The sequence below is a fragment of the Typopeltis vanoorti genome, chromosome 18 (assembly GCF_054136105.1).
Source record: "Typopeltis vanoorti isolate ZY-2024b chromosome 18, IOZ_Tvanoo_1.0, whole genome shotgun sequence".
Lineage (NCBI taxonomy): Eukaryota > Metazoa > Arthropoda > Arachnida > Uropygi > Thelyphonidae > Typopeltis > Typopeltis vanoorti.
Window position 1 is genome coordinate 88,217,994 of NC_143566.1, and position 12,521 is coordinate 88,230,514.

Here is a 12,521-nt window from a genome sequence, read left to right on the forward strand (position 1 = left end):
AGTATTACCACTTCTGGGTCTGCCTCCCACTGACGAGACCTCGATAAAGGTCGAAACCGGTGCAGGTCTGGCTCTGCTTGGGGGGGGGGTAGGTTTTTGCCTGTCTCTGAGTTGGGCCATCGCTGAGATTATGGCTCTGCTTGGTGGCGGGGTGAGCCTGCCAGTGGGTAGAGCCAATGCTGAGAAGTTCTCAGTGATGGGGTGAGCCTGTCACTGATTGGAACAACGCTGAGTTGGGCGATCTTTCGGGATCGTCTTATTTTTAGAGCCCACTTCACCTATACAAAGGTCGAAACCAGCCTGGGTAGTGGCCCTTCCTTTAATGCATAGCATTATACATGTCTGCAAGGAGATGTGCTTTGCATTATGGGAGATACTGAGACAAGGAGTGATGAGAGCTTGGTCCACCTTTGCTACGAGTTGCCTCAGTCCTGAACTACTTCAGGCGCAAATTTTGTTTGCCTACACTTGAGTAAAGGATTAAACTAAAATTATTATAGTCTAACCAAGTGGAAAATAAAATTCCAACAATATGATACTGTTGAACTTTGCTAAGTTATTTGATAGAATACCACATAGAAGACTTACATAAACTACAGAATATGGGATTGGAATATAAACTATTAGTTTGGATAAGTGAGTGGCTGATGGATAGGTATCAAAATGGTATATGGGAGATACTGAGTGAATCTGCCAGATTTAAGGTGACCAGTAGTGTGTGCCAGGGATCAGTCGTCCAGCATCATTGTTTGATCTATATAGTCACGATATTGGAAAGGGGCTGGTAAGAGATCTTTGGTTGTTTTCTGCTAATGATGCAAAGATGGGCAGGGCAATCAGAGATGATACTGACATACAGAAATTTACAGTGTAAACAAATTTACAAGTTACAGTGTAAATTCAAATTTATAATGTAATTTGAATAGGGTGGAAGTGTGGGCAAAAGATTAATTGTTGTCAATTTAATGTTAGTAAATGTAAAGTTATGCACTTTGGCATGATGCGATATCTAACAGCTTATTTTACTTGCAGAATTATGCTTGGAGTAATTGACGAGGCTACAGATATTGAAGTTATGGTTGACAGAAAGTTGAAGTTCAAAAGTCCATAAAAACTGCAAATATAACTCATAGGGTAACTGTGATGTTGAAACGAACATTGACATGTAAAGATATGGAAATCATTTTGCCTCTTTACAAGGTATGATATGACAGCATCTGGACTACTCTGTGCAGATGTGGGCTCCTGGGTTCCAATGGGATAAAGCTGTGGAAAGATGCAAAGAAGAATTACAGAGATGATGATGGGATAATGGAATGTAGATTACAAAGATGGATTGAGAATATGTGAAGTGCAGACACTGGTAGACAAAAGAAAGAGGGGTGATATGATATATAATAGAGATCTATAAACTTTTGCAAGGGTGTTACAGGATATCGATTGATAACATTTTTCATTATATAGAAGATGGGGAGAGGATAAGGGAACATCCATGGAAGTTAAGTTTGCATGCAGTTAAGAAAGGAGGTGAGAGCTAGATTTTTCTCTCATAAAACTGTGAGTGGAACAGTTTGTCTATTGAAGTAGTGAGTTCATCCAGTGTGAATGAGTTTAAGAGAAAGTATGACAGCTGGTGTGGGCAATGTATAGCATCCCTCAATAAGTCCTTGACTCCCTAGATGTCTAATAATTATAAGATTGACGTATAATGGTTAAAAATATATGCAGAAATAATTAAAACCAGAAAGAGTGAATAACGTGAAGAAATAAATTAAAACCCCAGAAAGGGGTTTTATTTATTAAAATGTCATTTTATTTATTAAAATTTATTAAATAAAATGACATTTCATATCTCATTTCCTTTCCTCAAGACAGCACTCTTCATAATTCTGAATATGATGCTCCATGATAACAGTGCATAAACCACAATTATGAGATTTTTATTTTTTGGTGTTTTTAATTATTTCTCCATGTATTTTAAACCTTTATTGTTATTATTATTATCATTATTTGACACCTCCAGGGAGTCCAAGGACTCATCGAGGGAGGGCACCTGCACTACAACTCCATCTCCACGATTCAATCACCAACTGACCGCAATTACACAAACGCCATCTACCGCCGACCACCACCACTAGCTATACTTCACCCTTTTAGATCGTTTCTAACTTATTCTTTTATGGTTGCTCTGTTCCCTTCTTAAGCCTTTAAAATAATTATCCACATACTGTCAGAGTTAAATTATCAGGTTTATGAAGAGAGTACAAGTATGAAGTACTGCAGTTCCACTCTAAATATAAATTCAATACATGTTTTTCACATTATTGTTGATTTAATGTAACATAATGGAAATTTCATAATAGTTTTAATCACAGGATAGCGAGTTCAAAACTTAGGGGGCACTCCTAAACAAAATAAGCATGCTATGTTATATTGGTGTGTAGAAACCCAAAGAGGAAAATGAATATCAATAGTCTAAAAAAATTTTAAAGTGCCACTTCCTTCAAATATATTTCATATAATCAAAATTAATGAAATTAATACAGAAATACAAGATAGAATATATGTCTTCAATAGAACTTATCATTCACTGCATGGTTTACTATCTTCCAAAATTCTGTCAAGCAGAGTTAAAAAGAGAGTAGGACCTACTGTTTTATATGGAGCAGAAACATGGAGCATAACAGGCCAAGATGAAAAGCTTTGCAGATCTTTCAAAATCCTCAGAAAAGTCTCTGGAAATTGCTGGCCTGGTTGGCCAAGTGTTTGGCGTATCTGCTCTCCACCCAAAAGGCTGTGGATTCGAATCCTGCCATGGGTATGGCTGTTTGTGATTGTCTGTGATAATATTAGTGGTAGTAGTGGACGGTAGATGGCATTGTTGTAGATGATGATGGTAGTTGTGGTTCATTGTAATTGGTGGATTGGGTGGTGGAAACGGAGAGTTGTAGACTAGATGCCCTCCCTAGATGAGTCTTTGGACTCCCTGGAGGTGTCACATAATAATAATAATAATAAAAATATATATATAAGCTAACACAACAAGTGAATGAAGAAGACATAATCAAGAACAATATGAACACTATAGATCCCCACTTCTATCAGATGAAATCAGAGTTTACAGATTGAGATGGCTTGGATATGTGGAAACAATGGGTGAGGAGAGAATGACTAAACAAATGTTCAAGATGAGGCCTGATGGAAAGCAACCTAGAGGAAGACCACAGCAGAGCTGGGAAAGATTTAGCTGAGATGGAAATTCTGTACTGTAATGAAAAAAAGCTCAAAACAAAAAAGAATGGAAGAAGCTGGTACTTGCAGCAAAGAAACTTAGAGGTTTTGCAAACTAAACAAGAACTCCATGTCCATTCATAATTTATTTTAATGGTATTAATAACAACAGTTATGAATAACATTCAACACTTGTCTATTAGATTAGAAGAACTCTATGTGTTGAACATAAATCCAGCTAATAATACTTAGCTGAGTTTATTTCCCAGAACATTTCATTTCCTACTCTGCTATTTATGTCTCTAACAAGAATCATCTTTTCCTTTATGTTTCCCTTACTTCCCTTTCTGTTGACCCAAAGAATTCTACTCCTTCTTCCCTAATGGTATCTTTGGGTCACTAGAAAAGCAGCTGAAATAAAGGAAAAGGTGGTTCTTGTTAGATATTTAAACAACAAAGAACTTGCATCTTTCAATTTTTATTATGAAATCTTCTAACAGTTCTCTATTTGAAATTGTCTGCCATTCAAGAAGTTTATTTTTTTATTTGGCAGCATATACTATAACTATTCTTTCCTCCCCCTCCCCCCAAAAAAAAGAAAAAAAAAAAGAAGAAAAAAAAAAAAAGAAATCATCCGAGTGTATTATTTGGAAGTAGCACATCTGTTTTAGTCTTCTTCATCTCAGTAACTCAAATTTTTTCAACACAGTATGGCATTAAATCCTCTGTTAGCTCCACTAGTTTCACCAACTAAGTCTGTTGGCATCTTCAGGGTACATAACTGATGTAAGGCACTAAAAAGTAAAAAACTGTTACAAACTAAAATCAACCGATTCCAATTACATTAAACAAAGAACAGAGTGCATACAATACATTCATAGAGCGTGGATGATCTCACTTGTTATTTAGGAACGTTCTATAGTTGGCACTATAATTCAGTTCTGGTGAGTTGAAGGATCTGATAAGGGTCTTCCAGATCATGGGCAAGATTAGTCCTTGGTTCCTGTTAAGGTTTTGTGTACAGTGGGCAACTGTTGTGGCATCCTTAAAAATTCGGGAGCAGAAGTCCTCCTCCATGTAAGGAATTGTGCTTCTATCCCACTCTATGGTATGGTTCGTTCTTGAAAAATGAAAAGCTAAACCCGATTTTTCTTCTCTGTTATTATTGACATCACCTATATGTTCTTTTTGCCTAATTTCAAGGCTCCTTGAAGTTTGGCCGATGTAATTCAACCCGCACGAGCATGGTATGTTATAAACTCCAGCATATTTGGAGAAAGGATGGCTATCTTTTGGAGATCTTAAGAATTGTCTAATCGTTTCTGTGGGTTTAAAGGCCACTCTTATTTTATGTGGTCTAAGGAGTCTAGCAATCTTATTTGAAACTGTCCCTAAGTATGGAATGACGATGGTAGAAATATAACGTACATCATCTTGTTGTCTTTGTCGGGGTTCAGAGAAAAGTATCTTGTGGACGAGTCTTCGAGGAAATCCATTCATGATAAGGTTGGTGGACATCAGGGATAGTTCTTCCTGGAGGTCTTGTTGATCTGTTGTAAGGAGAGAGGCACGGTTCTTCAACATGTGTACAATACTAAGTTTCTGAGAAATGTGGTGTGAGGAAGTGAAATGTAAATAACGTCCTGTATTGGTAGGTTTTAATGTGAATTTATTCCATGTTTTACCACACAGTATGCATGGACATACATGCAAACTCTATAGTGGTAAAGAGAATGAGATGTCAACACTTTCTTGCTACCTCATGTCTCTGGTAGGAACATGCTGACAGTGAGGTGGTTGTACCCAAGGCACTTGGGTACAACCCTTGGGCTATTTGTGCTCAAAATTTCGTCACCTGATTTTCAATGTGATGTAGAAACTCTACAGATGGGGTTCAGAGACAAGTGTAGCACAAAATTGTGAAATTTGGCTGAGGAAATGTAAATTACTGAGTTTAGTGAATAGGCAGAAAAGAGATCATGTGATAGAGACATTTAAGTTAGTGAAGGAGATTTTACTGGATTAATGCAGAAGGGATTATATATAGAGTGGAGGGTGAGAGAATGAGACTATCCCTGGATGCCATGTAAAGTGGAAAGGAGAGTGAGCAGTAAACTTTTTTTTTACACAAAGTGGTGGGTGAGTAGAATACATTATCAGAATATATTCTGAATACTAGAAGTGTAAATGAGTTTGTAAGGTTCAAAATGATAGATATGTTGTTCAGTAAATGAAACCTAAAGGGGTTTGCTGCAATAATTTTAATTTAATATTTTAAACTTTAATTTAATAATAAAGTATTACCTTCACTTAGCCTTCTTTTTTTTCTTTCAGTCTCTATATCTTCCACTTTATGTAAATTAGTCTTCTGAATGCTTAGAATTCTTTCTACACAAGTCTCAGATTCTGCTTTAGTATCGCAAGTTTTTTCTACATATTTTTCCTTTATTTTTCTCTCTCCATGCAAGCTGCCTTCATTCAAAGTTTGTGATCCACACACAAATTCTACAATATATGGCAACTGCTCTTTTAAAAGAAAGAGTGTCGTACCATCTTTTATTTCTTTTGAATCTCCAGCATAAAGAGAACACCCTTCTGTCTGGGAAGGATTGGATCCTAGTTGGATTACTCTGACTTGCTTTCGTAAGAAATCAGCAGTCACTTCAACTATAAAATAATAATAATATAATAATAATAAATTACATAACTCATTCAGGATATTATTATTATTATGTGACACCTCCAGAGAGTACAAAGACTAATCGAGGAAGAGTGTGCTAACAGCATTGAACGACTGATCCCCTTCCAACTACTAATCGTGCTCAAACTTGCTAAGTTTTTGCGTGAGCCATTAGTAGCAGAGGCTCTACCAATCGACCAACCTTTGCTGGCATACTTTTATAACTCAATTTTAAAACTAAAAAAAAAAAAATTCTAATACCTAAAAGTTCAGCTACATACATTAACAAATGTCATAAGTATGATTACTAAGTTAGCTCTTGGGTATTTGTGAAGAAAGGTTTTGTAAAATTTAGATTTAATCATTATCGTTATCTGAGCCCTCCAGGAAATTGAGCATTCATCAAGGGAGGCCATACGTCACCTATACTAACCATCATACTTCTCTTAAACTCATTCACACTCACCACTTCAACAAGGAAAGTATTACACATGTACACAGACACTGCTTTACAAGAGAAAAAATTAGCACTTACTCTTTACATAACTGCACACAAATTGATCTTTCGTGAATGCACCATGTTCTCTTCCCACCTCTGATAAAATGAATAATTTCAGCAGACAATATTCCATAACACCCATTCAGAAGTTCACAGACATCTATCATATCACCGCTCATTCTCCTGTTTACCAGGGTCTGATATACTCTCAACCTGTCCTCATAGTCCTGATCTAATCTTTGTAACTCATCTTTCCACGGCTTTTTTATCCCATCTGAAACAAGGAGATCAAATCTGTGCACAGTTGTTCAGGTGCAGTCATATTAACAATATGTAAAGAGGCAAAAATAACTTCCTCCTTACATGTCAATGTTTATTTCAACATCGCAATTATCCTTTGAGTTATATTTGCAAGTTTTGCTATGTGATTTTCCTATCCACTGTATCATTCCTGAGCTGAGACTCAAGTTATATAAACGTTGTCAAAGGCCTCGTCAATTCAATCATGAACTGTCGCAAGTGAGCATAGCAGTAGTTTTGAGCTGTGATAAAAAAACATGTCTGTAATTAGTGTATAGTGTGGCTTTTCGTTGCTAATTGTGCTGCATTCTTTTCAGTTTGGATACAAGTGTCCTTCAGTGGTGTTGTTGTTGAAATTTTTTGTTGTTTATATTGTGTTTTGCTACTTGTTTGTTGTACTACTTCAGTTTCTAAAGATGGAGTCCATAAAGAAACGTATGTCAGCAGCACGAAGGCTTCTGTATGAAAGTTTGGCTTTACCTTGGATTTTTCACAGTGATGCGTTGCAAAAACTGCTATATGTATGCACCGAAAAATGTGAAAGATCTGTGGACTGTTTGGGTAAATGAGAAGAAAGAAAGCATTAATGTATGTGAAAAGTGTCTGGATAGATTAGAGCGATTAGAAATGGGAGCAAAGACGTAGTAGAAGAGCTTCGGCAGGAGTTAATGAAAATGAAAAGCAAAATGACACATCTAGAAAAGGATATTAAACAGCTAAAGGAGAGATTGGCTGATGAGAAGGAGGAAGTTAATGTTATAAAGAAACAATCAAAGGATAGTTGTATATCAGTGTATGGGGACTCGATCATTAGAGGAGTGATTACTAATAAAATTCACAAAACATGCTTTCTTGGTGGAACAATACAGCAAATAACTGATGCACTGCAGAAAAAGAAATACTGGGCATCAAAATTAGTTGTAATCATGGGCACAAATGACTTACTTGGGGAGAAGAAGAATCTTGATAGAAACTTGAGGAAGTTGTTGCAGCAGGTAAAGAAGAATAGTGTTGTTGGGAAAGTCATAGGCATGTTGTCCACATATGATAATAATAAACTGAGAAGGAGAGCTCAAAATATTTAATACAGAAGTATCATCTATAACAAAGTTATTCCCCCCCCCCCTTCAAGTAAAATATATGTTAGAAATACAATTATTGAGCATGTAAACTGCTTCTATTAACTTGGTTATAGATTAACTTACAAAGAAGAAATTGACATTAATATTAAAATTCAAAAGTATAGTAAAGAACTTAGAATAACTAAGTTTAACTAACAAAAGTACAGAAGCATACCAGAATTAAAGCATACAAGATTAAAGTATGGCCAGTACTAAATGTTACGAGAAGAATTACAGGATATACATTATACTGGATCAGATGAAAAACAAATATATAAACTAAATACCATACCTACAATACGATATATCCATAAATATATTGATTGTTACATCGTGTAAACAGAATGGACAAGCCCAGGATGGATACCTTGATAGTTTCTTTGCTGCATTCTTAGAGGAAGGAAACTGCTGGGAAGACTGCTTAGAACTCATTCATAGCCGTGGCACTCACAATAGACTCATGTAACTTATTCCACTCATTCACCACTGTCCAAGCAAAAACGTAGTTCTCACACTCTTGCTCATTTTCCAAGGATGGCCCCCTAGGTCTCTCACCACCAGACCTGTTCTGAAATATTTCCTCTGACTGCCATCATCTTGGTCACTTGCCTCTGGATCCTCTCATCTGCAAGAGATGTAGATGACCAGATCTCTGCATGCACAGAAGTCAAGATGAGGTCTTATCAAAGGTCTAAAAAGAGGTTTAATAACCTGCTTATCTCTGCATGGCAAGATGTTCTTCAGTAACCAAGTAATCTGATGAGTTGTTCAAGCCATGTTTGCAATATGCCCTCTAAACTTCAACTCCCTATCTGCTAACACCCCCCAAATCCCTAGCTTCAAAATTTTCCTAGAGTACAGTTCCATCAATATGGTATATAGCTGGTAATCTTCACCTCAGAATGCATAACCTTACATTTTGCCACATTAAACTGACATCCATTCGCTTTTGCTCATGCTGCCAGTATTCCGCAAAACTTTAACATCATCTTTATTGACTATTGCTCTTCCCAGTTTTATATCATTTGCAAACAACTGAATATTTCCTCTCAGATCATTTCCTATATAATTAAAATTAAATAGTAGTGATGCAGCAAGTCACAGATCTTCTACTGAACTATATAAACAACTATCTATCTCTATATTAACCACTCTCTTGTCCCTTCACCAACTTCACATCCTTTTCCATGTGCTACAGTTTGTTTGTTTGTCAAAATTCCATGCATTATCCAGTTGGAAGCCTTTGTAAAGTCCAGCAGTATCACTGTATCTTATACCAGCTGTCACATATACTAACTATCCGATTCTGGTTTGTTACCAACAGTACTAAGTTAGGCATTTTTTACACATTCCCACATGAGTCTAGATTTTAATTTTGTTTAGTTTTAGATTTAGATTTTAATCTAAATTTAATGTAGTCTAGATGTTCAACATAATATATACCCATTGATCTACCAGTTTAGCCAAAATATGATAACCCACACTCGAAAAGAATGTGACAAACTTCGCTGTGGGCTAAAGGCTAAAGCTTATCTTTAGTGGAGCCTGGAAAAGTAGAAATCTTGTTAACAGGGTGAAAGGACACCTGTGGGCCAGCAGATCTAAGTAGTTTGGCTATGCCTTCCAAGACACCTTTAACATATAGCATGGAAACATGATGGACCACCTCTTGGGAAACAGATGACAAAAATAAAGATTAATCCTCGAAGAGTATTCATAAATATGCTGACCTGGTTGGCTGAGTGGTCAGCATATCCACTCTCCAGCCAAAAGGCTGCGGGTTCGAATCCCGCTGTGGGCATGAATGTTTGTGATTTGTGAAAATACTAGTGGTGATGATGGGTGGTAGATGGCACTGGTGTAGATGATGATGGTAGTTGCAGTTCGTTGTAGTTGGTGGAGACAGAGAGTTGTAGAGTAGGTGCCCTCCCTCGATGAGTCTTTAGACTCCCTGAAGGTGTTATGTAATAATACTAATAATAAATATATTCCATATGAGATAATGTGATATCTAAATAATACCCAACTTTTTCTTGGAACACAAACATAATGTAAAATTATATATGTGATATGCTATGATTCTTTTAGTACTAACTATATCCCAGCATTGGATTTTTAGTTCTAAATGGAATTAGCAATCAGTATTAATCTTTAACTCTGAAAATAAGGTACAATTTCTGGTTGGGTTCTTGATTTCTTCAGTTAATATATATATATAGAGAGAGAGGGGGGGGGGAATATTATAGAATATAAGTATATATAAGTCAAACTATTATACAAATTAATTAATCTAGCAAAGGTAATTATAATTAATGTAACAAAGGTAAAAATAAAGACAATTCATCTGGATTATTGGCATAATTGAATTCATAAATCTTAGTCACCTAATTTTCATTGTGATTTGGAAACACTAGAGGCTCCAAAAACAAATGACCAAAGTGATATTGAGACTCTGGAGTGTTGATTATGCAGAGTGGTTGAGGTTGTGTGAATTATAGTTTGGTGGATAGGAGAAAAAGAGGAGATACAATAGAAACCTTCAAGTTGGTTAAGGGATTGTACCAGATTAATACTGAAGGAATTATAAAAAGAGTGGACATTAAGATGAGAAGAATAAGAAGCTATCTTTTTTTTTGATTATTGATACCACCTATTCAAAGGTTATTTGCAAACCTATAGTATATTTTGTACCCATGGGTGGGCTATTAATTTTTTTTTACTATTTTTATCAAGTTTTTTAATTTTATTTCCTTTTTTAAAAGTACAGAAGCTCTGCTCTGTACTTGACATGGAACTTTTTCAAGCTAACTGAAAGTTGTAATAAAGATGTGGTGAAGAAAGATGTAAAGAGTAGATTTTTTATGTGGAGAGTTGTTGGTGTGTGGAGTGCACTATGAATGCAGGGATTGTAAATAATTTCAAAGTTCAGTATGATAGGCATATTGCTGGTTGAATAGGCCTCCTAGGAGTATTGACTCCATGGTGGTTACAGTAATAATGATAATAATGGTTATTATTATTTATTTATTTTTATTTTCCTTGAGCACATGAAGAAGTTACTTTGCTCCATATTCAGATCACTGTGCTCATTTAGATCTGAACGTGCATCAACCTTCATCACCTGAATGAAGTTTTTAAAAAGCACGTTTCTGTGATATCAAGAACTGCGAGACATTACAGTCTCTGTTCGCATCTATATTTTCTTACTAATGTGTGTTTTATTTGTCAAGTGCTTGTGTTTACAGGCTATTTTGCAAGATTGAAAACTTTATTTTCACAGTCATATTTCAGAGTTTGACCCATTCAATGTTTCCTCCAATTTAGCAATAGACAAAAGTTGATTTGATTCCCATTCCATGATTGCTTATTTTATAAATCATTTAGGAGAAAATGATGCATCGCATCCTTATAAAGAAATAAACTTTACCCCCCCCCTTCTGTTACTGACTTGTTTCTTTAATAGAGGACGACATAAGTTTAATATGTGTAACATTCATCGTTGGATTATAATTCCCTAATAATTTAAACTGGGTCATGAGTCTAAAAATGTGTTGGCATTATTGGAAAAAGTAAGCTTCTTTAGATGAAGCTATCCCTATAATAGTATGAGATAGATTCCAAAAGTTTCCAGCCTGACATACAAAATTCATGCTATGTTTTAAAATGCTACGAGTGACAGATTGCACTATCTATGGGGAATTTATAATAAAGATTAAGGATTATAATAAGGATTAAATGGTGTACAGAATATTGCAATTCATCTTCATTCTTGTCTAGAACTTGACCATCTGCATATAACAGTGCGGCAAGGTGGTTGTCACTTATCACATTTTATATGCCGACCCAGATTACAATATGATTTATACGATGATAAGTAAACCTCTACTTAGAACAGGGTCTACTGTGTTTGTCAACTGCTTGTACTTGTGCATGTTTGGTTTGCTTGCTTTGCGTAATTTAAAATACTGCCACTTCCATATAAGACCGGAAAACTCATCAACTGAAAAGCCCTTATGAAAATCTTCGAACCCAGGCCTTTTCACTGTCTAACAACTGAAATCGGGAGGTTTTAAAATGTACAATAAACTCTTACCCTGTTTCTTAGAACAACGTCTTTCTTTTATTTTAGTTAAAGGTCCTCGACCAATAACTACCGGCTTTTTATCAGACAAAATTACATTTCTGTAAAGCCCATTCGAACTTTTTAAAATACATCTTTCAATGCAACTCATTTTCAAACGTAACAGCACGCATAAAACACAGATTACAACACCTGGCACGGAACGTGTTGCTTGGAAACCTGATTCAGCTGCAATTATTGACATCAGCACAAGCATAGCGTCCTCTTGAGTTTTATTTTAAAACTAACTTTAGTTTTAATGAAGAAAAGAGTTTAAAATAGGCTGACCATACATACCGCTTTGAACGGGATAGTACCGGGTTTTTTTTTTTTTCATATTTCCCGGCCGTCCCGTCGTTTTAAGAAAAATGTCAAGCTTGTTCCGTTTTTAATAAAAACGATAATTAAGCGCCTCCGTAGCGCAATTGGAAGAACAACGGTACATTGCGCCCTTCGATTGGAATAGGCCTAAGTTCGATTCTCGTCGCGACAGGAGGAATCTTTATCTGGTCGATTTCAATCGAAGGTGAGTTAGCCGATCTCATATGGAGGTAGCAGGGTTTTTTCTCC

At 35.9% G+C, this 12,521-nt stretch overlaps 1 protein-coding gene across 3 annotated transcripts in view; it reads right to left on the bottom strand.

Annotated features, from left to right (window-relative positions):
- Positions 1 to 12,095, bottom strand: part of PNKP (Polynucleotide kinase 3'-phosphatase) — a 242,599-nt gene extending 230,504 nt beyond the window's left edge. Inside the window, exons 1-2 of one of the 3 annotated variants that reach the window (XM_090408407.1) lie at positions 11,925 to 12,095; positions 5,536 to 5,898 (exon numbers count right to left, since the gene is read on the bottom strand). In XM_090408407.1, the coding sequence (XP_090264533.1) occupies positions 5,536 to 5,898; positions 11,925 to 12,063 (502 nt within the window). In that variant the 5' untranslated portion in view covers positions 12,064 to 12,095. Of the gene's footprint in view, positions 1 to 5,535; positions 5,899 to 11,924 lie in introns of those variants that run through there. The other 2 variants (XM_090408408.1, XM_090408409.1) reach the window with 2 other exon arrangements.
- Positions 12,096 to 12,521: the final 426 nt, after the last annotated feature.